At 40.0% G+C, this 27,557-nt stretch overlaps 2 protein-coding genes across 3 annotated transcripts; one reads left to right on the top strand and one right to left on the bottom strand.

The window, feature by feature from the left end:
* Positions 1-1,871: 1,871 nt before the first annotated feature.
* tac1 (tachykinin precursor 1) lies at positions 1,872-5,279 on the top strand. 2 transcript variants are annotated; one of them, XM_065469940.1, is made up of 5 exons: positions 1,872-2,174; positions 2,907-3,009; positions 3,092-3,115; positions 4,867-4,923; positions 5,002-5,279. In XM_065469940.1, the coding sequence occupies exons 1-5, from the start codon at positions 2,058-2,060 to the stop codon at positions 5,046-5,048; spliced, it is 348 nt and encodes a 115-aa protein (XP_065326012.1). In that variant the 5' UTR covers positions 1,872-2,057; the 3' UTR covers positions 5,049-5,279. The 2 variants fall into 2 exon arrangements, with proteins under 2 accessions (XP_065326012.1, XP_065326011.1); XM_065469939.1 differs by having other exon boundaries at positions 4,999-5,279.
* A 270-nt stretch (positions 5,280-5,549) lies between these two features.
* Positions 5,550-27,530, bottom strand: asns (asparagine synthetase). The gene is made up of 12 exons (XM_065469938.1): positions 27,427-27,530; positions 26,125-26,380; positions 19,514-19,751; positions 19,254-19,439; positions 19,065-19,166; positions 14,828-14,955; positions 14,576-14,702; positions 12,964-13,070; positions 8,436-8,536; positions 7,797-7,878; positions 7,560-7,715; positions 5,550-7,002 (listed from the first exon to the last, which is right to left on the bottom strand). Exons 2-12 carry the CDS (start codon positions 26,371-26,373, stop codon positions 6,793-6,795), a joined length of 1,686 nt encoding a protein of 561 aa, XP_065326010.1. The 5' UTR covers positions 26,374-26,380; positions 27,427-27,530; the 3' UTR covers positions 5,550-6,792.
* Positions 27,531-27,557: the final 27 nt, after the last annotated feature.

The following is a 27,557-nucleotide window of genomic DNA, read 5'->3' as shown; positions in this document are numbered from 1 at the left end:
TCTGTCAGATCAAAACAGTCCTGTAGCTGGAGGAGAGCATCATCAGACCATGTTTAATGACCCAGGTGCTTGGAGGGGTTGTATGCAGGGATAGAAAGCAGAATGAGGTGGTCAGATTGTCCCAGGTGGGGGAGGGGTGTCGCTTTGTAGGCATGCTGAATGTTGCTGTATACGTGGTTCAGTGCCCCGTCCCCCTGGTAGGATACATAACATGCTGGAGGAATTTGGGGAGTACAGATTTCAAAAATGCCTTATTAAAGTCTGCAGCAACAATTCGGACACCCTGCGGGTGCTGTCTCTGCTTTTTACTGATAAGAAGTTGAATGTGGTTGACTGCTGAGCTAACATTAGCACTGGAGGGGATGTAAACAATGGCAACTATGGCTACCGTTAACTCCTGAGGTAGATAGAAGCTTCTGCACTGAATGGACCTGGTGTCTAAATCCGGTGAGCAGTGACTTTCTATAATTTTGCTGTTAGAGCTGGACCAGGTCTGAATTGGGCTCTGTGCTTATGTGCTTCAGGACTGGTGCTATAACTATACGCTTTACCAAAAAGGAAAGTTTAAGCCTAATCTTAAAAGTAGAGGCAACAATACAAAGTGATCAGTGCACTGCAGGAGGACGCAGTGAAAAGGCATAAAAAAAACACAAAAACCCCCAAGAGGTGCACAGTAGTTGGGTGCGCTGTGCTGCTGAATATGTCCGTACACGCTGCCATCTTGCTTTTTTTTTTTTGCAACTTTTCAAGTGTAAGTCAATGGCATTTCAATACGTTTTCCCACTCAACTATAAATTCACCTAATTTCAATATAATTTCCCAGTCAGCCATAGATGAATGACTTTAAGAGGGGTCCAGTGGAACAGTTGATAATAGTTTTCATTTCCTGGTCAACTATAAATCCATTACTTTTCAATGCCTTTGTTGTCGCCTGGTCAACTATAAACAGATCAATAATCATTCAGTTATAACACAACAACTTTGAATCAATGTTATTCCAGTGTCATTACTGTTACACTGCCAGGTATCATCTGTATTTTAATATGGATTTTAGCATATTTTGGCCATAATGATGATTCAGATGAAAAATCAACATTAATTCAATGTTATGTTGCTATCTGGGAAAGATGAAAACCAGCCCAGAAAGACTTCAAACGATCACCACGGTGATTGTACTGTAGAAACGGAGGCTGCAGTCTGTCTGTTCATCCATTTGTTACCTGCTGAAGTTCAGGGTCTGGCGGCTGGGCTTGGGTTGACAAACACTCAGCTTTTACATTACTCCCAGTTCTTGGCTAGCTTAGCGTTAGCATGCTGTCTGTGGAGATGCTTGCAAGGAGTTCTGTTGCATAATGCAGATGCTTTTTGCACTACACTCACGCACTCTCCTCCTTTGGTGCAATAAAAATTCATGAATAAATGATAAATTAAATGTTAAATACAAATGTTCTTAAACTGAGCATTAGGTAGAAATATCCCTGCAACACTGGCCTCCATCAAAAGTATTCAAACAATGAAAAAACGTTAAATCAAATGGCCCAGACATGTTGGAGCTACTTTGAAGTTTTTGGCTCTGTGACAAGGAAAAGCGGACTTTTCACCGTGACTGAAAGCTAGATAACAGTACTTTATGACGTCACCGTCATTCTTCATAATAGTGACGCTGAAGTCCGGTGACGCACAACAGGTTCTGATCACTGCACTTAACAGGCTGCTTACCGAAACTTCACTCAAGTAATCATAGTACTGTTAAGGCGTTACTTAGCAACACTATTCACACTGGTATATAGGAGCGTACGGATCGGAGACCGTACGAAACAAACAGCTCCAGAAGCTGAGTGCGCAGACAGCGCTGGAGATAGTGCTGTGACACAGGCACGCGCTATGGACTACTGTTGATTTGTTGAGGAAGAAACAGCGCACACTCCAGCTCCTTCTGGTGCTCACACACCTGTTTCATTCACCTCGCTTTATTTCTGCTGACTGATAACTGTTATCGTGATACATTGGGTATTAGAGTGCTTGTCGTTGTACAGTGAGAGAAAACCTGCGAGATCATGAAGTCTCTGCTTGTAGCAGTTTTAATGGTTCTCATCGCCGCCGCCCAAGTTTCCGGCGAAGAAAATGACCCAAAAGAGGACACTGATTACTGGACGAGCACTAATCAAATCCAGGTATTTATTCAGACTTATACTCTCTCCTTAATAGTTCATAAATACTACTATTTAAGTAGCTCGTCTTTTAGTCTCCTTCTGTGGATGAAAGCAGAATAAATGTATATACCGCCTAACAGGCATAAGGAAATTAGTTTGACTTAAGTTTTTTTTTTCTTGCTTTTTGTGAGAACAAAGACATCCCTTTACAGAAGTATGTTAAACCCCAGCGTCACACTGTAGGGTTGCATATTTGTATTTAAAAAAAAAAATATTAAAATTACATGTATACACAGATTTACTGAAAAGGCGTGTATAAAGGCTTATATATTAGCTTAATCACACTTTAGGAGCGACTGGATATATCGGCACTTTGTCATAATGGGCATCGTCACTCTGTGCGGGACATTAGTAGTGCAAAGATCCATATTGCCAGTCACACTAATGCATACTGCACGAATATAATCCTGAGATGGAAACAGACAATGGCAAGAAAAGATCCAAATACATTCTGCTTTACTCGGTGTATTTTATGTGGGTGGACCGGTGGGTGGGTCTTTCAGCTAATATTGATTAAAATAAGGTTCTGGCAGAATTCCGCTTTATTCTCTTGTTATAATGACGTGAGCAGGTAGATATGGTATTAACACAGTTGAGGTATAGTTTGATGACACAAAATTTTTATAAAGATAAGATCCACTCTCACTCCACTCTGCCTCTCAGTGTAAGCATTCCTTCTCCCCTTCCACTCAGAATGGCTGGATTTCCGACGACCCGTTCAGAGAAGCCCTGCTGAGAATGACAAGAAAGCCAAAGCCACATCAGTTTATCGGTCTGATGGGGAGGCGCTCTATGGGTAAGAGCTATTTCTTAATAAAAGTACTTCTCCTATGCATCAGTTATTCTAACCTTTCATTTTTACTTTCATCCTCCCACAGCAAACACACAGATCACCCGCAAAAGTAAGTCCTGAAGTCCTTATAGCTAGAGCAATTTTCCTGCTCTTTAATTAAAACTCGGAACAAAAAGACCTAACCCCTTTGCCAATAGCTGGAGATATGTGGCCAGTTACCTCAGAGCTTTGACTGGCGCAAGCTGGTTTGTACACTGCTCATTTGTGCACAAATCAGCACAAAGCAAAAATGAATTTTAACATAACAAAATAAAGCTCAGGTAAAAATAAAGCTAAATAAAAAATTACGATTTTAAAACAAATATAAATATCAGTATGTACAGTAGTGGAAATAGGCAAATATGAATATTATTGCCAAATAAAATTGATGAATAGCTACAACCATCTATTGCAGTGATAAGTTAACAAGAATTAAATGATCACTTTCAGTTTACCACCATATCACTTATGTGAATTATAAGTAATCCCGTTACAGTATCACTTTTAATTTAATAGAGAATAAATTACTAGTGATAATGTAATAATCCTCCCATGTGGTAGAATGAGACTGCTCTGTGGTGACCAATCAGAGACATATACATCAGGTGGGATGTATTACTCATAATGATGAGGGATTTCTTCAGCATTCTCCTCTTAGACACCTCTACCTGAGTCTTCAAGTTTTACTCCCAGAATCAGTCTTCAAGATTAATTTATTCAGTTTGTTGACATTAGTAGCTTTCATCCTGCCGAACACTCCTGCATAGAACACCACACTTGCCACCACAGAGTGATGGCAAGTGATATAAACAGCAACGCCTTACAAATGTAACGACCTGAGCCTTTTAGTAGATACAGGTCGCACAGATTCTGCTTCGTGTCTCATCCATGAAATAAACACTTTTAAGTGGATAGAAGGGCATTAAAAAGCATTCAGGACATTAACCCATAAAAGCCCAGATACATTTTTACTGCCAGGAAAACTATGGGAGAGTCAGTGTTTAAACTTTAACAGGAACTTTCCTCAGTGTGTGAAGGGACGAGGTTCTTTAATATCAGACACACAAGCAAAGGCAAGTGTGCAAGGGTCAGATGGACTTGTGTGTTTTTCTCTAATAATGTGCATGTTGACTGAGACTAAAGGCAAAAAAATAATACATTGAGTTAATAAATGTACGGAGACAGTGGGTGGAGAGGTGTACACAGCTGTGACAGCGCTACAGATACAGCTCACTCCACAAAAGTGGAAGGTCTTTGTTCCACAAACAGAGCATGGAGCAGAAAAAGCACAAATTCAACCTGCCCACAGTGTTTGTGTCTGTGGGCAAGAAATGCAGTATACACTTTCCCAGGGTTTAATTAACATACAGCCACCAAAGATTTTTTTTCCTAATGTTCTTTGAACTCATTAATTAGTGAGTAAAGAAGGTGGTCCAGGGGAGACGCCTGTGTGAGACAAAGAGGGAAAAGATAAAGAGCCATGAGGAGGAGGGGATTTTCTCTTTCCTCTGTCATGGTTTGCGTTTCATCTGAATTAGTCACCTACTAAGTGATGCACTCAGTGCAGCGTAAGTAAGCAAACAGCTAATTTATTCCTGTAATGCAGGACTCGCTGTAAAACAATCAGAGATACGTGCCCTCAGGACATGTTCAGTTGAACTGTTCATGTTTCAACAGAAAGTCTTTAATACTAACAGAAAGAAACCAAAAAGACAATTCATTGTTTTGTCGATGGCTCAAGAGACATTACAATTTTCTTGTTGTAGTTAGATGAATGAGACATTCAGTGTTGTGTCTTATCTCAATGTCTTTCCTATGAAGGACATAAAGTGAACTCCTTCGTTGGACTGATGGGGAAGAGGAGCCAAGAGGAGCCAGGTCAGTTCACTTAACGAGGTTTCATTTTCTCAAAAACAAACTGAATCCTTAAGATGGCATTTTCCCCTTTTTCAGCAGAGTCTTATAACTGGAACACAATAGAGATGTATGACAAGCGCCGCTAAACAGCTGTCACCTCTCTGCTTCTCATCAAATATTCTTCAGCCACGGCACGGGGACCGGATGTTGGTTTTGTTTTTCTCCAAACTGCGTATAGCTGTTAGCTCATTTAAAAGATTACATTTTTCATACTGTAGTGAAATAGCAGTTCTGTATTTGTGTCAGTTTGATCTGTTTCGGTAGAAGAAAGAGTGGAGTTTGAGGAATTGTCATTATCAATGTTAATTTCCACCACCTGCCAGTTTTCTGAACAGTGTGCTGATAGTTTCACTTCATTGTGCCTCATAACTGTTTGATTGTTTTTTGCTAATACAACAAAATAGCACAGGTTCTCATTTTGGCTTTCGAGTGACTTATAGAAGCTGCCTTGTTCTTCATCTGCATATGTTGTGATGTATTAAAATAATGTTAAAAATTGTATTAAAATTATTTTATCACTGGTTCAGTCTTAAGCTTGTACAGTGCAAATCAGTGCTCAGTTAATCTAGATGGATGGTGCTAGGGCAGACTCTGATGGTAAACAGTGGTACTGCATGGAATATAAATGAAGTAAACAGTTTCTGTTGCAACAGGAAATTTTATTTTAGCGTCAATTAATGTAAAACACAGAAAAATAGAGACAGATAAAAGATTAGTTAAGAGAGAAATACAAATGCAATGCTGCCTAGTGCAAACATCATTCAATAAACTAAGGTTGGATACAATTTCCTTGCTGTAGCATATGGTTATTAAATTACATTAGACTGCAGATATTAGTGATCTCTTCCTGTAATCCACTTTCAAATGTGACCATGGGTGGGACAGTTATATGAAATGTCTAACTCCTAGTTCCCAAACTGTTTGAATACTCAGACCTAAAAAGCATGAAAAAAAATTATTCGATCTTTTACGCATGTCTCACTTCTGCCAAACTTGAAAAATGTCCTTTTACAAAACACTTGTATAATATGCTAGTTAGTGCCAACAATGCTGCAGTTCTAGCTTGGTGATTAAGAGCCAAACACAAACTGAAACCAAAGCAATTCAAACTACCAGAAATCAACCAAAGCTGTCAAAAGCTGGGAGGTAGCAGCATGATAACACTACTTACTGACCTCAGTCAGTTATAGTGTAAAGATGATACCACCCTTACACCCTGTAGCTCAGGAGGTCGAACGGGTCATCTACTAATCAGAAGGTTGGCGGTTTGATCCTCCAGTATGCATGCCAAAGATCCAGTTCCATCCATCCATTTTCTTCTACTGGGATGCAGGGGCAGCAGCCTAAGCAGAGAAACCCAGACCTCTCTTTTGGAGAACAATAAAGTGGTCCCAGGCCAGGTAAGATATATCATCTCTCCAGCGTGTCCGGGGTCCCACCAAGGAGGCATTCTAGTCGGATCCACGAACCACCAGAACTGGCTGCTTTCGACGTGGTGGAGTAGCGGCTCTAGTTTGGCAGTTTGATGCACAATAGTGGCATATAAACACCAGGCAAGTGAAAACAGGAAAGTGAGGAAGTGCTCAATGAAAGTCAACTAGCAGTTGGCGCTTATAGCAGGGTAACTAAGAGATGGTTCAGGTTCACCTGATCCATCTCCAGCTAGTCAGTATCAGAAAGGAAAATCTGAAGGAAAGTTTGAAGCCTAATCTTAAAAGCAGAAGAGCTTTGTCTTTGTTCTCTCAGCTCAGTGGAAGAAATTTTAACTGTAATTACACCCTCAAAGATGTTAAAGACTTCACATACTACAGACAGACACAAACACACGAATCATTGGTCTTTCTCAGGTTTATAGATGGACAAGGTACGGGCTGATGGATCGATGGCATCAATCCAGCGCGGCATCCAGTAATGGGAGAGCCACTGAGCACGGCCTGGGTAGTGCTTCTCAAACTCCTGTCTATAGTAGTAGGCCTCTTTAGTGCGTGGGGGATTGTGAGGGAACCTCTTGTAAGCTTCCTCCATGTCATCATCGTTCACCTAAAAAAAACAACAAAAAAACAACAACAAAAAAAAAAAAAAAAAGATGGGTCACTCGCAAACTTTGTTCAATCAATCAAGCAGCAATATCAACTAACGAGCAATGTCATAATACAGAGCTAAGAGGAACACCTGCAATTTACTGAACCGCTCTCTGAGGTTTAATTAAAGATTTTAACGCTGTCGTGATTAGTGTATTTGATCAATTTTCTGTGAATTCTTGGCCCGTTATAATTTAAATTTACTTTAAATGCAAAATTTAAAGTTAAAGTAAATCTTTTATTCTGTCAAAGTGGTGCCATTGCACTGAGCTTGGAACTCAGATTTTTAGTAAGTGCACCTGTGTTATGAATTTGAAAATTTCCTACGTTGCCTTGTTCTTGAGTTATTGCATTCACAAACCTGGGTGTCTGCACCACCTGAAATCTGCTTGAAATCAGTCTAGATTGTGAGAAGGCTTTTTTTTCTTTTCTTTTTTTTATAGGCAGAAATCAATGTTAACATAAAAACTTTACTGTGAATGGGACCGAGTCAGAGGTTTCTCTACCAAATATTACCATTGACTCCAGATGCTCCTGCAGGTACGTGTACCAGGACTTCTTCACAGATGTCATGCCATCACTAAAGGCTTCTTTGCGCCTCCAGAGAATCTCATCAGGTATCAAGCCGAGACCTTTGAAGGACTCCCTCAGAAGGTGCTTCTCCACTCCATCCTGGTTTCACAGGACACAATACACTATTATTACAAAGCAAAGTTGCATGATAGTGTGGACACCAATACTGTACAGACTCACCCTAGGAACCCTCATTTCCTCAGGCAAGGAGAGGTAATACGCTGTGAATCTGTGGTCCAAGAAAGGCACTCTCAGCTCCAGGCTGAAAGACAGAGCGACACGAAATGAGCCTGAACTGAAATAGTCCATTGCAAAATCAATTTCTATCAAATTGTGAGAGTACAGGATATGGTTACTAATAGGTCTATGCTATCAATCAGAACTCTGTCATTAATTTTTATTACTATATTTGAATAATAGTCAGCATCACCCTATTGGTTGGTTGCATTATTTGGTGACCACTATTGGTTAATCACTGACATTTTGGCAATGGTTAAAATGAATGCATTAGTTATTTTACCACCAAAGCTCTCCCGCTGAATTCCTGCTGTCCACTTTACCCTCCATCCTTTTTTTTCCTTTTTATGGTCGAATTAAAGATGCTTCATGAGCACTACATGTGCTCTGAAAAGCTGTTGCACAAACAATTACAGCCAATTCTGAACGAAGTAATTGTAATTACAGGACATTTTTTCAGCAGAAAATTATCGCCAACAACAGGCAAAATGCAATGTTCCATTTTTTTTTTTTTTGCTAGATTCTTTCAGTTACCGGTCTTAATTCTTTGGGCAGGGCTAGTGAGTAACAAAGAAGGGCTACCCATGTGCAGCAGTGGTCCGATCAGCACGGAGAACATCGAACATGTAGAGCTCCTCCATCAGACGAATGCTGTCTTCTGCTGCAGCTTTGGGTGTTGGAGCCTAGAGGAGAAATAAAGCCATTTTTAAATGAATCCTTTTCGATTGGCATTCTAACTTTAGGTTCAGTCTGAAGTTTTCCTTCAGACGTTGTAATATTTCTGGATCACAAGTCTGACAATTCTGGTTTACATAAGTGTTTCATACATTTTGTCTGTAATTATCATTTAAAATCGTTTTTATTTAAAGCAATGCAACGTCAAAAGAAAAAAACAAATGCAATGAACTTAGATTTGCTCTACTTTGTAAGGTTGTCCAGATTTTTTGAGAAGTATAATCATCCCAAAGCATAAAGATTTCTGTATTCAGATCAGTTTAAAAAAGAAGTCTGTCTTCTGCACAAGTTTGAGAAGCCACATGCAAGTCAGAACAGGAATTCCAGAGATCCAAACATACTCTATATTGTCAAAAGTATTCATTCACCCATCCAAATCAATGAATTCAGGTGCTCCAGTCACTATAAAATCAAGCACCTAGGCATGCAGACTGCTTCTAGAAATATTTGTGAAAGAATTGGTCGCACTCAGGAGCTCCATTGTGGTACCGTAATAAGATTCCAACTGTGCAACAAGTCCAGTTGCAAAGTTTCCTTGCCACTAAATATTCCACAGCCGACTGTTAGTGGTATTATAAAAAGTGGAAGCGACTGTGAACAATAGCAACTCATCCACAAAGTGGTAGACTGTTTAAAATCACAGAGCGGGGTCAGCAGTTTGGCAGTTGCCAGGAGAACAGTACTTGTCTGCCTGCACTGTGCCAAGTTGTGGCGGGGCGTGGTAATCGGTGCCGCAGCAGGATAGGCGAATGCACCTGCAGGGCATCCACAATCACACCTCGCCAGGTTAATAGACTGAACTGGGTCATGTCATGTTGTTGTTTGTGTATACTTGTGGCTGGCATCTAGGGAGCTGCAGCGGAGGCATGTTGTAACAGCAGCCGAGTTACATAAAGAGTAAAAAGTCACTGAATGCTGGATCGTGGTCCTATCGTGCCTCCTACCTGCCACACAAGTGTTTGGTGAAGGGAGCATTATGGTCTGGGGTTGTTTTTCTGCAGTTGGGCTCGGTACCTTAATTCCTGTGAAAGGACCTCTAAAGGCTTCAGCATACCAACACATTTTGGACAATTTCATGCTCCCACGTTTGTGGGAGTTTTGGGATGCCTCCCTCCTGCTCCAACATGACTGTGCACCAGTGCACAAAGCAAGGTCCATAAAGACATGGATGAGTGAGTTTGGTGTGAAAGAACTTGACTGACCTACAGAGTCCTGACCTCAAGCCGACAGCATTCCTTTGGGATGAATTAGAGGGGAGACTGCGAGCCAGAACTGTTCATCCAACATCAGTGTCTGACAGGCTGAAGGTAAGGCTAAACCTCTGTCCTGCTTTTCCCTTCTTACTGTTGCCAAATGCTTTCTCATATGGGGTCATCTGACAGTTGGGGTTTTTGTAGGGTCTTTACAATATAAAGCACCTTGAGGTAACTGGTGTTGTGATTTAGCATTGTATAAATACAATTAAACTGAATTGAATCAACAATCCTATGTTTTTACTCATTTATTCTTTTGATTTGCATAATTATTTGAAACTTAAGATTTGAAAAATTGAAAATACAAACAAACTTTGCACAAAAAGTAAGAACATGTATTTTTCTTTTTGTAACAATGCTTCTTTGTGATAAATCTCATACATGCAATTCTGCATTGAAGAACAGAGTATATGGGGTGCAGTCATAAAAAACCTCTGCCAAATCTTCTCTACCAATGTCAAACAGCTCATTCTAGTATACTGACTCTTGTTTTGAGCTTCCCATACTCCAAATGCTGATTAGCAACACCTGTGAGCATGGATCCTCATGCTCCAAGCATGCCACATTTGACTTATCTTGATAGGGCCCATACCATAGGGTAACCTGAAGACGCGGCATTATTTGAAGTGAGCCCTGGTACCATCTCCAATTGAAAACTATGTTCCATATAAAAGGGAACTTGGTCAAGAAGACCGTACCACAAGCAGATGCTTTACTCGCCCCGTTGCCATGTAGGAACTGTTGGCAGTCTTCTACAGATTAGCAGTCAAAGTTTACATGACAATACGGCCAATGGCTCTCCATCCAGACAATCTGGAACAGACTACACAAAGCCAATTTCCAGTCTCACCGTCAGGCCCATTTGGGACCTGACTGTGTCGTGTGTATAAGGGTGTGATCCTGCATAAGTCAGAATTCAGAGTTCCCAGTTGGAAATCTGTTGTGGAATGTCCACTCAACCTCCAATTTGCCACTTGGAGAGTCAGAGTAGCACGATATACCAAGTTAGCAATCCAAGATGGCAGCACAATAGTAGACTTTTAATCTATAGTCCCACTCTTGTATATTTGTGACTTGTCAAATAATAATACACACAAGCACTGACCATGCTCTATCCATGAATGTGGTGTTTTTAAGCACACGTTGTCTTTAAATCTAATCTCTCTTCCTCCTCTCCTGTCCTGTCTTTCTCCAACTCTGAGTAAAGTTAGCTCTTTCTTTTCTCTCCCTGTGAAAAACAGCAGCTGTACCTTTAGCTAGCAACACACTGTACGACAAACTGCACACAAACAGTTTGATGTTTGTTGGGCTGATACAAACGCTGCATTTGAAATGACCTGTCACTTAAAAAAAAAAATGTCACTCCCTTTATGCTCGCCCCTCTTTTGTAGGGTAAGCTAGATGCCAAGGTGCCCAAACCGCAACTTATGGACACCTGCAGTCGTTCCAGTTTTGTGACATGAATAAAAAAAGAAAAAGAAAAAGAAAAAGAAAAAAGAAAACATAATCCACTTTAACCACTGACAATGGCCCACAATTGTGCCTCTTTGATCTCTTTTTATGCTACATCCTGCCTTTCATGCATTACTATTCACGCTCCAATCAGTTTGATGTGTGAAGGCCCGCAGTAACATGAAATAATAACTTCCCTCAAATGTCTTAAACTTAATGAGCCTGCTTTAAAATGTAAGGAGTGGAAAATACAGATATATTTTAAAAAATGTAGGGGTTAAAAATAAAAAACCCAAAACAATAACTTGTAATAAAATATAAGTAAAGTACAGATGCCTGAAAATTGTACTTAAGTACAATAAGGAAGTATTTGTACTTTGTTGCTTCCCACCTATGCCCATTACTGTATGTTCAAACTAACAAAGTGAGAAAGAGAAGAAATGTAAAAGTGATGAATACCCCATGCTGTACTCGAACTGACAACCTTCAGCAGGCAAAAGAAAGATAACAGAAATAATTATGAAATCAGGCAACCAATATCAAAATGATCTGGAAAGTAGTTCAGTTTGCAACCTCATGACATACAGCAAATAGCTTATTGCTGTAGAGTGAAAACAGGTGTACCTAATAAAGTGGCTGCTAGATTTACTAAAGAGGCTCAGTATCGGTTTTGTGACTCAAAGTATTTTTGTGGCTGGTCTTATGACTCATGAATTGGTAATTGCTGCAAATAGCAAGAAATGTAACACTGAAAACAATCCTGTCTTATGCCTGTTGTGGTCGTGATATTTGCTATTAGGACAGTTTATTTTTAAGAGGGGGAAACGATATCACAACCAGTGCATCATTGTTGTGTTTGTTGTTTTGACTGTGTTCACCTGATGTTTTCTATCTCTGAATATAAATTAACTATTCTGTTTGGAAATGCAAACTTTGAGGTAGCAGGAGTCATTCCTTGGGAGCAGGGACCATGGGAGTCATGTTTGTGTTGCTCTGGTTTTCCCTGGGACATACCACAAAGAGTGTTATGCTAAATGATGAGTCTAGATTCAGCCTATGCTGTCCAAGTGTGGAGGATGAAGTGTATGGGGTGGCATTTCCCTCAATGGAAAAACAATGCTTTTCACCAATGGAGGATATATCAATGCGTCGAGTTATCAAGATAAGATTCTATGACCAGTGACAACACATGATCCCACAGAGTAGGGTTTATGTGGAAGTGGAAATGATAAAATAGCCTGCCTGCAGTTCTGACGTCAACCCCACTGAACACCTGTGGGTGTGCTTAGGTTTGCTGCTCATATCAGTGACAGACATAACCAGACTGGCTTACTTGTGACAAAGAATGGGATGCCATCCCACAGAAGTGTGTGACCAAGCTGGTGGTGCCAGGGTGTTGTGTATGTCTCTTCTACATTCTACTAAAGCCCCTCTCTATTAAATGAATACATTTTTAAACTGCCAATATTCTTCAGACTTCAATTATCAATAGCCCAGTAAGCAGTTTGGCATTGGCAGAGAAGATTTGAGATGGCCATAGTATAAGGTTTACAAATTTCAGTTAGTACAAAAATTAATGAAATTTGTGTACTAAGTTTATGTGTTGTCACAATTCTATTACATTTAAGATAAATCAGCCTGAAAAAACAAAGGTAAACCATCTAACTTACCTTGTGGAAGTAAATGTATCCCTGCGTCAGCTCATCAGAACCCTCTCCAGAGAAGATCACCACACTGTCAGTCTTCTGTCTGATGTACTTTGAAACCAAGTACATGCCTGTACAGTTAATAGTAAAAGAGTGTAGAGTAAAAAGCATTCTTGTTCATGTACCCTTATAAAAACAAATCACAACCTACTGAATGTATAATATACAACTAGAATGCTGTTATGTTTGATTACATTACAGTTAATATCCTACATGTTGCCTTCACCCACTTCTTTGACCATTTAACAAACTCACTCAAGTGCCATTTCAATTAATCAAGCAACTTGTTTTGATTTGGCTTTATACAAAAAATGTAACTTATTATCTTAAAACTCTAAATAGATTAAACTTTTTTACGCTGCAAATCACCAAAACCATTTAAAGTAAACAGTTCTTCGTTCATTCATTCATTTCAGTCTAAACCAATAAATATATATCACATAAAAGAAAATTAAATGCAGAAAAATATTCTGCACACGTGACTTCTGTTTGCATTATGAGCATGACCTACACTTTTTCTGTCAAGTAACAACTTAATATTTGATGGCTGCAGCTCAGGAGGCAGAGCAGGTCACCTACTAATCAGAAGGTTGATGGTTCGACCTCCATCTGCTCCAGTCTGCATGCCAAATATCCTTGGGCAAGATACTAACCCCAAGTTGCTGTCCAATGCATCCATCAGAGTAAGAATGTGAGTGAATGTTAGATAGAAAGCACATACTTATAAGTAGCATAGAAAAAAAAGTGCTTGTGCGAATGGGTGAAGAGGACAAGTTGTGTAAAGCGCTTTGAGTGCTCAGAGTAGAAAAGTGCTACATGAGAACCAGTCCATTTATTCTTTAAATGTCTTTGATTTTGATGCTGTGCAAAAGCCTTGAGCCATCAATCATTTTTCTATATTTTGCATAAGGGAGGCCATATTTTCACCTATTGTAATTTTTTTTTTTAGCTTAGAGTTCGTATACTGTCTGTCCAGTTGCTTGTAAAGAGCTAAAGTTATCTTAGTCACATAATGCAGCCGGGTCTGTCCTTGAACCAGTTTGCTCTTTACCATTGCACTCTCATTCTTTCATGCAATAAAAATTAATGTTCATATCCTTCTCCAACAACTGAAATCAGTTGAGTTCAGTTCACTTTCCCAGAATGGAGTTAACTTTAAGAGCAAACTTGTTCAGGAAAGACAAATAAGTATTAGATCGTGTAAGAGCGTGAACTGTTGTCTGTCTATATGTTGGCCCTTAGATGCAACGCATCTCTCCAGGGATTGGCATCAGCTTTTCTGCAACTTTATTTCAAATTATTGCCAACATAGGACAGGCTTGCCAGGGGGGGCAGCAAATTTTATGTGGTGGCCAGTGACCCCTCTGACGCCCATTTGGTGGTGCCCCTGATACAAGGCTACGTAAATTTTGATAACTTTTTCCCTTAATAAGTGAAAAAATTATTAAAAAAACAATTTTAAAACATGTTTGACAATGTAAAACACTTAAGTATGACAAATAAGCAAAAAACAAAAATCAAGAAGGGACAAACTTTTTCACAGCACTGTATATAAAGTGCTTTGTGTTCCACTCACCCACAGAGGCACGTATTGTGGTGACGTCATAGCTCTCCAGGTGGAAGATGACGTCCTTCACAACTTCAATACCTTCTTCTGCAGTGAACGTCACCTCATGGTGTTCACTACCAATATGAGCGGCCACCTGACAAAACACCAATTGATGATTAAAAACACAGCAAGACCTTTTTTTAAGGAATCGGTCACACACGGCAATGTTATAAGCTTAAGTTATAAGTTAGAAACATGTCTTATAAGTGAGGGACAAACCTTGCGAGCAGCTAGGACGTCTGGACTGTCATCTGATCCGATTGCAAATGTCTGAATGGGATATGGCAGCTTCTCCTCTTTGGCCAGTTTCACAAGTGTAGCAGCAACCAAACTGGAGTCCAGACCACCTGAACAACAGTAATATACATTTATATTCTATATCTGGAGTTCCAGAGGGTTCTATGCTGAGAACAATTGGATAGATAAAGTTGGGCATCATCTGAATAGCAGTAAAAATGCATGCAGTGTGTTTTAATGATACCATCTAAGAAAAGCTACTATAATGTAAACAGAAGGACCTAGCACAGAAGCCTGTGGAACTCCAAAATTAACCTGTGTGTGAAGAGGACTCCTCATTTATGTGAACAATTGGAATCTATATCTAAGGCATATCTAGATATGATTCAAACACAGCACAGTACCTTTAATACCTACAGAATGTCTAATCGCTGTGATAAAATATTATAGTCAACAGTATCGAATGCCTGATTGAGGATTAGGAGGACAAGCAGAGATTAGTTCTAAACCATTCCTCTGCAGATGATCAGAAAGCTGTTTTATAACTACTCTTTCAAGAATTTTTGAGAAAAAATTAAAGATGAATCAAGCGATGTAGTGGTTTAATTACTGCAAGCTTGAAGGCCTGTGGTATGTAGCCATTAACAGAGATAAGTTGATTGCATTTAAGCTTGAAGCATTATTTAATAATGGGTCTTCTTTGAGCAGTACTTGTACAAAAAAAAAATTTTTTTTTAAAGTTTGGAGAAAGTAATTAGTGATGTTAACTCAAAAAGATCAATTGGAGAACAAGACTAAAAAGCAAGAGATTGAATAACAAATGCCGCATTTCTAACAAGGCATGGACTGTAAAATTATTTACTTACAGAAGTCAAAGAAAAAGCTGTGAGCTTAGTTTTTTAAGGACTACAATTTAAGTCACTGTGTGACCAAACATGCAGAAAAATACAAGAACTTGTCTGATGAATTGCGGGTCAAGGAGTCAGATGTTTTGCTAGCTAAACTGCAAAGCCAACAATGATTTATTTTTATTTTTGTTACAAAAGTACACACATCCAGGGATGCAGCTGACAAAGCAAGTTGTTTCATATCCCACACAAACTGTTTTTCTGATGGAGAGCTTATTAAAGAGAGCTAGGTGGATAAATCAGTGCACTTGTTGAAGCCCAAAACAGACTTTAGTTTTTTTGCTGAACGAGAAAAGTGAACTGAAACACATCTAAAGCATTTATCATTTTTCTATGGAGTTGATTAAATGCTTACATTTGTAAAAGAACTATTCAGTATTTTTTAGCCATGTGTTAAATATAAAATGAACTACTGATATAATTATTGTTTTCTTGTTTATGACTTAGATTTTTGACTTACTCCACAATTTTATATCTTTGTCTTAATACAATATCCTTCATCTTTTGATTACCAGTAACATAATCCAAATTAAATAATTTACAGCTCTTTACTGTTGGAGAAAATTAATATTAAGCATAGTTAAGTAGAGGTCATTATTGGTTAGTCCCTGTGATTAAAGTGTAATTAAAGTAGTGGGTGGGTTTTTTACATTTTAAGAGAAGCTAATTGAGTTTAATAACAGTTTAAATCCCATTATGAGGCTGTCATTTACAGTATCCACATGGATGTTAAAAATCACAGTAGTTTGGGAACTGTTTGGTCTTTGGTTGTTTAATACGATGGAATGGAAGCTGCTTCAAGGATTCTAACAATATGTCTCAGAGGTGTTGATTCATTTAAACCAGGGGTGTCAAAGTCATTTTATATACAGCCGTCTTCGACCTGAGTGAAGTTGGCCCCCCCACCTTCTTCAAATCCAACAAAAGTGGTATCAAACGTTTGTGCTACGTTTGTGCTGGTTTGTGCTGCAAAAATTTTCGTTTGTGCCGCTATCATTTTAAAGATATTAATAAAAAATCCTAGAGGTCAACCAGCCCCCCCACATTACCCAAATCAAAGAAAAATGATGTCAAACATTTGTGCTACGTTTGTGCTGGTTTGACCTCTAGGATTTTTTATTAATATCTTTAAAATGATAGCAGCACAAACGAAAATCTTTGCAGCACAAACCAGCACAAACGTAGCACAAATGTTTGATACCACTTTTGTTGGATTTGAAGAAGGTGGGGGGGCTGGTTGACCTTTTGACCTTTACATTTTCATTAATATCTTTAAAACAGAAGCAGCACAAACGACAATTTTAGCAGCACAAACCAGCACAAACGTAGCACAGTTGATTGACACCAGTTTTGTTTGATTCCATTAATGTGGGGGGGCTGGTTGACCTCTGATGACCTCTAGAAATTTTTATTAATATCTTTAAAATGATAGCGGCACAAACGAAAATTTTTGCAGCACAAACCAGCACAAACGTAGCACAAACGTTTGATACCACTTTTGTTGGATTTGAAGAAGGTGGGGGGGCCAACTTCACTCAGGTCCCACTTCGACCTTAAGTGGGTCAGACCACTGAAACCTTTCTGTCAGTGTAAAGAAGTTCCATATTGAACAGTTTTTCTACATGATACAGATAAAGCTGCTGTGACAAAGGAAAGAAATCTGTCAACAACTCTTTGGAGTTGTATTGTAAGAAATAAATGTATAAAATTAATCCAGTTTTGAGGGGCTGGTATGCATTCACTACTAGGGAGAACACACATAAGGTTTAAGGCCTGGACAAGTTTGAAACCTTTTTCATTAACAATGGAACATGGCTGAAAATATAAACTGATATCACTTTAGCCAGCTCCTAATTTGATAAATTCTGCACTCAGTTTTGCAGTCTCCAGTATCATTGAAATACAGCCAGATGCTGCTCATTTTACGTTTTCGCTTCTTTCCGCTACACTTGCTGTCTGCAGAACGTCTGCCCCACTTCCTTCTTTCACATAATGGCACGATCTCGGTCTGTCTTTGAATGTGATTGGCTGCATGGTGTGCCCATCAAAATAAATGCCAAAAGATTCAGCTCCCACCTACAGATGGGCCATTAATAATTGACATATGAAATTATCTCACAAGCCAAAAGTAATTGTATTCGGCCCACAGGCCAGATGTTTCACACCCCTGATTTAAATGATCATAATCATTCTGCTGTATCCAGGTTTTTCTAAAGCAAAGTAAACTATGCTGATCAATTATAAACTCATGTACTTGACTCATGACTTAGGAGAGACCTGATGTTTACAAATCCACATTTCACTGTTTTACTCTTTGGTGCAGTTGAGCATACTATACAGTTCTTGATGAGGATGTACACATCCTGGACAGGGAGGAGCGCTGGTTTGAGCGGGGAGCTAAGGACATCATTTACATGAAAAGGGAAAGACCATCTCTGAATCGAGGAGGGGGCCTAAGGGTGCATCTTTCGCCATCTTACAATGCTGTGATTGCAGCCATTCCCCAACTCTCTGTGAATAGTACTTATGGCCATTGATTAATGATCTTTGATCAGTGGTTGATGATCAATGGTCATGAGAATTTGAATATTAATGATCAAGAAACTGACCTCCCAGCTCACTGTTTGCCATTGGTTGTAGTTTCAGTCATTATGCAAATGTACTGTTTATAATGTTGAGGAAATCTGCATTCAGTCACTTGGATGAGTGACGAAACGTTTCTCGCACTGAAAACGCTACGTCCAGATGAACAGAATCAACTTTTTTGGGATGATTCTAACTTCAGGGGGCAGTGCCATAAGAGGCTGGCTGTCACAGCTGTCATCCATCACATCTACTACACCTTCCCTATTTTGGTAGCTGCCGGGGCCCAGAGGAGAGAGCTGTGTGGTTTGTGCACAAGCTGGAGAGGGCAGCTGAGAAGCTGCATGTACAAAATGACCATGACATTAATGCTTATGATCAGTGTATATTAACTTTTAACCACAACTCTATATGTAAATTGGATTGCGATGAATTGCAAATAAAACACTTCTTCACTTGTGAATGAACAGAAAGCTCATCACATGTAAGTGAAGTTAATGTTACTGTCAGACAGGTCCACTTATTCACATAGAATATGTCTATGTATGAACGCCTACTCTTAGGCGCTAAAGTAGAGTATCATGTCTCAAGGCACAGACTCCCAGAAGCCAAATGAAAATGCAAGCCCTTTCAAAAAGGACATAAGATTAACTAACACACACACACACACACACACACACACAAAAACAAACAAACAAACATGTTGTGCTCCACATAGCAGATGTTACCTGACAGAAGACAACCAATTCTCCTGTGAGCCATGAGACGTTTCCTTACAGCATTTTCAAACAGATTTCTGATGTTGCTCTTCACCAGTTCCTCATCCAAACCTAGGGAGACAAACTCTTTAATGTCCTTCACAAATACCATCTACCACTAGTAATGCTTGATGTTTAAAGTGGTGAATAGACTCTTACTTATAGGTAGTTTCTCCACTGTATCATAGATGGCATGAGAAGGCTGTTGTCTGCAGCAGTGAAACTGTTCCATCTGAATAGACTGAACTTTGCCACTTGGCTTTAAATCAAAGACCTCAAAGTGCCCAGGGGGGAAGGGGACAATGCTGGCAGGAGTACCCATGCCATGGGTAATGTCTATTAAGCCTGTGATCAGAATAAGGTTAGTAATGCAAACATATAAAGAAGCAACATTCAAGCAATATAAACCATCCCATTACCTTTGGCCTCCGAGCACAATGCAAGGAATCCATCGTCTGTGAGGAGTTTGAACAAAGGCCTAACACCATACGTATCTCTTCCCACATGCACTTTTCTGTTGGCAGTGTCCAGAAGAATGAAAGCAAATACACCATCCAGGAGAGAAGCCATCTTCTTAATGCCAAAGCGGTCATAAAGGTGGAGCAGAATCTCACCATCCATTTTAGTCTGGTAATCAAACTCAAATTGCTTCCTCAGCTGAAAGGACAAATGACAACAAAATGATAATTTTAACTTTCATCAAACTCAAGTAGGGCTAGACCCTTTACCACTCTGGAGTTTCCCCAGATGGCCATGAGAATTGCTTCTCTGTCTCTTTAGGTTAAGAAACAGGTCCTGACTGTCATTTGCACTGAACCGAATCGCAGTTATCCTTCTTGGAGTCCCTGGTAAGAGGCTATCAATGACAAAGCACCATGTTCCAGCATAAGGGTGTCCACAGGTACTCTTAGCAGCAGCATGCCCGAGGTTGCAGATTAATAAGACCTGTGGCTACCTTAGACACTCTGGTGGCACAGCCGACTGCTGTCAGCCGATTACCACCTGATGGCGAGTTGGATCAGGTGGTGGGGGAGGATTGTGGTACCTGGCACACCCAGGTCTGTGCAGTGAGGGTGCAATGGGAGTGTGAGGCCCCGATCTTTAATTCCCAGATCTGGCAGAGCTCCATCCCAAGTGAGGCTAGGGACATTGAGTCATGTTCTGCACCCCCACTGCCAGAGCTGCAGTACAGTGCTGCAGCCACAAGTTGGTTGGTGCCTGTTATGGCAGTTATCGCCAAACAAGATAGAAGACACCGTAAGTGAAGGGAGCAGTTAAGCTGAAGTACGAGTCCTATCAAGCTAATGGCAAAAGGCAAAGCCGGATGTGGCTCTAGCTGAAGCTGAAGCAAAAACACAGGCACTGGAGGAACACAGTGAGGCCATGAAGCAAAACTTCATGAAGCTGGCCACTCCTGGGAAGGTCACCACTGTCCAATGTTTTCGCCATTTGTGGATAATGTCTCTCACTGTGATTTGCTGGAGTCCCACAGCTTTAGAAATGGCATTATAACCTTTTGTCAACATAGAGTGCTGCTGACTTCAAATGAGGATACAGTCAGGCATGTCAGAAAGGCTTGTCAGTTTTGTTTATATAGCACCAAATCAGAACCACAGTTACCTCAAGGTGCTTTATATTGTAAGATAGACCTTACAATAATATAGAGAAAACCCCAACAATTAGATAACGCCTATGAGCAAGCACTTGGAAACAGGGCAAAGGAAAAACTTCCTTTTAACTGGAAGAAACTAGGATCAGTCCATCTGCTGCGACAGATACCATGCATCTAAGATTTTTAGGGCCAAGTACAATAACCAGTGTTTTATCTGAATTTGCTAGCAGGAAATCAGAAGCCATCCAGGTCTTTATGTTGTTAAAACATTCCTGCAGTTTTAGTAACTGGTTTGTGTCATCTGGCTTCATTAAATTTAACTTTATTTATATAGCATCAAATTATATCAGCAGTCAAGGCACTCAAGGCACTTTATATTGTAAGGTAAAAACACAACAATAATTCATGGATAGATAAAACTGGGCATCATCTGCACAGAAATAAAAATGTATGCTATGTGTAACGTTCTGGGCGTTGAACTCCCTGAGCGTGAACAGTGAGCATGTGAGCAAGCTTGCTTCTTTAATGACTTGGCACACACCAATCACATTGAAGTGACATCAATGAACTGGAGTGAAATAGAAATAGACTAGAAATAGACTGTCATATAATTCGCAGGTAAGTAGAGCTAGACACTAACACAGCAGAGTACAAAATAAGTATAATTTAAATAGATAATCTGATATTAGGTAACAGGTAAGCATACACTTTTATAATTAGCTCACAGGCTACGACAAAATTACTATATTGGTAAAGAGTGGCTACTTATTTATCTCAAGAATTAACACATAATCAGGACAAAGATATGTCTTCTGATAACACTGCTTAAAAGCGTGTATAAAATTAACAGAATTTGTTTTAGCATGGAGCCCTGCTGAACATAATTAGAGTGTGAAGAAGACTCCTCATTTACATGAATAAATGGGAGTATATGAGAGGATGTAAGTATTAGAGTCTCTAATTCCTAGATCCTCTAATGTCTGTAACAACATTATGGTCAACAGTATGGAACACTGCAGTGACGTCTCACAGGACAAATACAGAGGAGTGCACTGTCCACAAGAAGATCATTTGTAACCCCAAAAGGTTGATTCTGTTCACTTGGACGTAGCATTTTCTGAATACGCTCTGTCCAGATGAACAGAATCTGTTCAGCAACAACTGCAATCAAGCATTTGCGATAACTGGCAATGAGTCTTTTACAGCGCTGTGGAGGAAGTTTGGCCCACTCATCTTTGCAGAATTGCAATTGAGCCACATTCGAGGGTTTTTCGAGCATGAACCGCCTTTTTAAGGCGGTTCATGTTCATGCACAGCATCTCAATCTGATTCAGGTCAGGACTTTGACTAGGCCAAACTCCAAAGTCTTTGTTTTTCTTAAGCCATTCAGAGGTGGACTTGCAGGTGTGTTTTGGACCATTGTCCTGCTGCCCACAACCAACTTGGGGTCACGAACAGATGGCTAGACATTCTCCTTCCAGATGTTTTGGTAGACAGCAGAATTTATGCTTCCATTTAGCACAGCAAGTCTTCCAGGTCTTCCAGACCATCTCACTACCACCACCATATTTTATTGATGGTATGATGCTCCTTTTCTGAAATGCTGCCTTTCTTTTACGCGAGATGTAATCGGGCACACGCCTTACAAACATTTCAACTTCTTATATTTTCCCCAAAGTCTTGGGCATCTTCAAGATGTTTTCTGACAAAACTAAGATGAGCCTTTATGTTCCTTTTGCTCAGCAGTGGTTTTTGTCTTTGGACTCTGACATTCAGGCCATTTTTAATCTTAGTTTCTTATTGTAATCCTGAACACTGACATTAACCGAGGTAAGTGAAGGCTGCAGTTCTTTGGATGTTGTTCTGGGGTCTTTTGTGACCTCTGAGTCATGCTGCACTCTTGGGGTAATTTTGGTCGGCTGGCCACTCCTGGGAAGGTTCACCACTGTCCAATGTTTTCGCCATTTGTGGATAATGTCTCTCACTGTGATTTGCTGGAGTCCCACAGCTTTAGAAATGGCATTATAACCTTTTCCAGACTGAGAGATCTCAATTACTTTGTTTCTCATTTGTTCCTGAATTTCCTTAGCTCATGGCATGATGTCTGGCTCTTAAGATCTACTCCACTTTGTCAGGCAGGTCCTATTTAAGTGATTTCTTTGTTCAGAAGGTATGATAGTAATCAGGCCTCGGTGTGGCTAGAGAAATTTAACTCAACTTTATGTTATAACGGGGGGAGAAAATCACTTTTTCACACAGGTCCATGTAGGTTTTGATTTTTTCCCTCTCAATGATAAACACCTTCATTTTAAAACTGCATTTTGTGTTTACTTGTGTTATCTTTGTCTAATATTTAAATTTGTTTGGTGATCTGAAACATTGAAGTGTGACAAACGTAAAAAAAAATAAGAAATCGTAAGGGTGCAAACACTTTAATGCCCCACTATCTCGAAGACTTGATTACAATTCTTGCTGCCAAAGATGGCATAAACAGGATTAGGTCACAGTTTTTCCACATAGGACCAGATAGTTTTGGATAACTTTTTTTTCTCCCAAATCATTTAATCAATCAGCGTTTAAGACCTTAATTCCAGACATCCTTACCACCAAACTGGCCCACCCTCAGATTCCCCCTGCCACCTGGTACTGGATCAAAGCTTTCCTCACCAACCGGCCTCAATCAGTCAGACCCCCCACCCCCACTGTCACTCAGCACCAGATCCCCACAGGGGTGCTCCCTATTGTACTCCCTGTACACCTCTGACTGCATACCAACTCACCCAACCAATGTCATCATCAAGTATGTTGATGACACCACGGTGGTTGGGCTTATAAATAAAGAATTTGTACCCAAATAAGGAATTTGTACCTCTGGTTCCCCGAAAATAACCTAAACATCCTTAAAACAAAAGAACCTGTCATGACAGTAGCTGGCATAGACAGGTCCACTCCCCTCTCATTATAAATGGAGAATGTTTCTCCACCTTCAGGTTTCTGGGCACAAACATTTCTGGTGATCTCATCTAGACCCACAACACCATTCGCCCTGGTAAAGAAGGTCCAGCAGTGGCTGCACTTCCTCCAAGTCCTGAGGAGGAACAACCTGGACCAGAAGCTGGTCCTGGCCTTCTACCACTCCTCACTGGTGAGTGTGCTCTTCTACTGCCTGCGTGTCTGATACACAGCGGCCACAACTCAGAACAGGAAGGCTGCGCAGAGGGTAATTAAAACTGCCCCCCCCCCCCAAAAAAAAAAAAAAAAAAATCATTGGCCTCTGCCACCCCTGGAGGCCATTGCCAGATCCTCCTGTCTCAGAGAAACCAAGGCCATCGCAGGATACCCCTTGCATCCAACCCCACACCCACCCATAGCCATAGTCTGAGTAACCCTCATGACTGAGCCGCTCACACACGGACTCTAGTTAGACCAAGTCCATTGCGCTACTTTCAAGCACTTTTCAACAATAAAAGACTATTCCATTCTATTTTTTGTCCAGTATTAAAATTTGTTTGATGATCTGAAACATGCAAGTTTGATAACTATGCAAAACAAATAATAAACTGGGAAATGGAGCAGGACGATATGACCAAAAATATTTATCACGATATACATTTGAAAATTTGCGATAACGATATAACTGATGATATAATTGACACTAGACAAAATACTTTACAACTCCACAACTTTATTAGTGCAAAAAAAAAAAAAAAACATCAGTGTATTTTCACTTAAACAAGCAGCTGTGCCTTAAAGTTATTGGCAAGGTTAAAGTTATAAATTTAACAGTGCAAATGCTAATTCCTTGCTGACAGTTTAACCAAAAGGCATTTCCAGTGGAAACTGGCCGACATATCCTGACCATAACCATGTATAATATCCACAAAACTTAAAAAGAGGTTATACACACACAATACGGTAATATTATGTTGAAGCACAGTACGTATCACTCCGCGAGGCTCCTGCCTACGATAGCCGTAATGCTCCGACAATCCATCAAGCGGTGCGGCTTCGTAGCTTAGCAAAGTTGTATTACAACATTTGACAGATTTTCGAGCGCTGTGTAGCACATAAAATCGTTTCAAGGTCAGTAAACACAACCAGAATTCATACATAAGGCACACGGGATTTTAAGGGGCACTGTCGATTTTCAGAAAAATCAAAGGATTGATTTTAAGTGTGCCGTATTTTCCAAACAACACGGTAATAACGACGGCCCGCTAGCATGCTCTACCAAAAATAGTGCTTTGTTGTGTATCTGACGGACGAAAGCTAAACCAGTTCCACACCACTGAAGTTGCAGCATTTTTACAAACCAATTCTGGTTCATCCGTTTCATTCAATGATCCGCTTTCGCCCTTCTCATTCTCCGTCGCCGCCATGCTTTTTCCGCCATGTGCGTATGAAAACAAAGGCACTGCGCATGCGCGTTTTACCCATATTCTATCGCGATATTTCATTTTCTTATCGTTGCCCAACATTATACTGGTATTACCGTGAACGGTATGATATGGCCCAGCCCTACTGGGAAAGAGGCAAATACTTTTTCACTGTATACTCAAAGCCTATAGAAAGAACAGGAGTTACAATAGTGCATTCCTAACATGCACAAAAGATGAGATTGGTTTTATTTATTGGTGGCAACCATACCACCCAGCTGTTATCAGACAGGTTTTCTGAAAACGGAGCAAAATTTGTATTTAAAATCAAGCATATAAATCCCTGTTGTATGTGTCACACACGTAAAGAACTGGAAGCATTATAAGCGTGAAGGAATTTCTATATTCTCACTGATGATTGGGTAACACTTCTGACACATTAAAGAACAGAAAGCCTAGGCCTTTATCACCATTTGGAGACAATATGCTGTTGAATCCAGAAACTCTAGTGAACACGATCTTCTGAATGAACATGGACCTGGTTTGAACAGTGGGTGTCATCTTATAAATGCACCCAGACAATTCTTTGTTAAATGACATGTTTATGTATGCAGTGGCTGTAGCTCAGGAGGTAGAGCAGGTCATCTACTAATTGGATAGGTTGGTGGTTTAATCCCGGGCTGCTCCAATCTACATGCCAAATATCTTTGGGCAAGATACTAACCCCAAGTTCCTCTCCAGTACATTCATCAGACTGTCAGTGTGTGTGAATGTCAGACAGATAGCATTTAAGCATAGAAAAAAAAGTACTTGTGTGAATTGGTGAATGAGGCATGTTGTGTAAAACGCTTTCAGTGCTCAGGTAGAGTAGAAAAGCGCTAAATAAGAATCAGTCCTTTTATCATTTATATTAGAGCGTATTATGTTCTACTAGAGACTTTAGTTTGCAGTAATGTGATAACTGGATGTATCCCCTGCTCGAGAAAAATACTTCTTTAAACAACCACTAAAGTTTCAGAACAGAAAGGAGCAGAAGTCTTACTGTTTGGTGGTTGTAAATCTCTCCATTGTAGCAGAGCCACATGTAAGGAAACTTCTTGATGCGCAGCGGCTGCATGCCATACAGCTGGTCCACAATGGCAAGGCGATGGAAGCCAAAGCAACAGTTGGTGAAGCCATTAACATTCTCAAAGCGGAAAGCATCAGGGCCTCTGTGAGCAATTTTCATGGCACAGGTGCACTGAACTGACATGCACTCGTCGCTGCCAAACAAAGCCCAGATACCACACATTTTGCAGCTGTGGACAAAAACAAAGAGGCATGTAGATTACAAAGAGATTACACAGAGTTTAGAAAAAATTAGAAAAAAAATGCCTACATAAAAGAGATGATATGCAAATACAACGCAGTGAGTTGGAGGATTTGGTCACCAGCATCAAAATGAAACTTCAAAAAGCTCAGAGTCTACCCCTTGGATCTCTAACACAGCCGTCCTTCAAACAGTAACTTAACAATAACGTAACCCTAACAAAATATCCTTCATTGTTCCTAGTACAATGGGTTTTAAGTAACAGGACATCAGATCATCATGCTTTACAGAATTCCCACGCTCCGTGAACACAGCAGACTGATTTTCGAATTTGACTCCAATCACGTTTTAAACTAAACATGTGAGGTAGACGAAGATTACGCTCTACAACTGACTGTGCTTCTGAACACAGTTTGTGTGCGTTAGAAGCGTTTGAGTTAATAAGCCACAAATTGAAGTCTCTGGTTGCTTCGGACGCACCTGTCCTGCCTCAATCTGTAATATAACCTTTAACAGTTACTACGAAATAACTGGGGGGCTTTGGATAATTAGATAGTAGACAACAATAGACCTATTTGTGATAGAAACTGTCTTCCGTTAATACAACTACCATCAAGCGCTATTCATAATCCTACCAATTAAAAATATACTCAGCTACAACAACTAATATCCGGAAACTATTTGTGGCTTTCTAACGTATGCCGCGTGCTCAGTTGAACCATTCGTCCTGCCATGAGCTCCAGTTGCGGTGTTATAGTCGGACCGGTGTTCTAGATTAACTGGTGATGGTCGCAATTTAGTAACCAGTCTGCTGGGTGCCTCGGATACGCTGAATTTTTATTAACACTGTACACAGTTGGACAGTGGTCAACATTTACATAGCACATGAGATGTACTTTTAAAATTGTAATATATCTAAGTAAAATTAAGCATGGCAGTTTTCCCAGCATGTTTTTGCTGTGAACGCTTCCCAGTGGAAAGCCTCATTCCTGGGCACAAGCTTATGATAAAGACAAAGAACGCAATCCAGCTTACCGTTTTCACCTAAAAACTTCCGCAAAGAAAGGCATAGACTGTTTGAATACTTGTGGTTAAGATGATGCAACGTTTCAATGAAAAAAGGGAGAGAAAAAAGCTACACCGCAAAGGCATTTAATAACCGGATA

Source organism: Pelmatolapia mariae, linkage group LG22 (assembly GCF_036321145.2).
Source record: "Pelmatolapia mariae isolate MD_Pm_ZW linkage group LG22, Pm_UMD_F_2, whole genome shotgun sequence".
NCBI classification, from domain to species: Eukaryota; Metazoa; Chordata; class Actinopteri; order Cichliformes; family Cichlidae; genus Pelmatolapia; species Pelmatolapia mariae.
The sequence above is the reverse complement of the archived record's forward strand: the minus strand, read 5'-3'. Positions and strand labels throughout refer to the sequence as shown.

Bases quoted from the DNA above. Each gene is read 5' to 3' on its own strand.
- tac1 (XM_065469939.1), top strand. From the start codon at position 2,058: ATGAAGTCTCTGCTTGTAGCAGTTTTAATGGTTCTCATCGCCGCCGCC. The intron at 2,175-2,906 runs GTATTTATTCAG...CCTTCCACTCAG, and splicing joins CGAGCACTAATCAAATCCAG to AATGGCTGGATTTCCGACGA. The intron at 3,010-3,091 runs GTAAGAGCTATT...ATCCTCCCACAG, and splicing joins GATGGGGAGGCGCTCTATGG to CAAACACACAGATCACCCGC.
- asns (XM_065469938.1), bottom strand. From the start codon at position 26,373: ATGTGTGGTATCTGGGCTTTGTTTGGCAGCGACGAGTGCATGTCAGTT. The intron at 19,440-19,513 runs GTAATGGGATGG...TTCTGATCACAG, and splicing joins ATTGTGCTCGGAGGCCAAAG to GCTTAATAGACATTACCCAT. The intron at 14,703-14,827 runs GTTTGTCCCTCA...GTGTTTTGTCAG, and splicing joins ACGTCCTAGCTGCTCGCAAG to GTGGCCGCTCATATTGGTAG.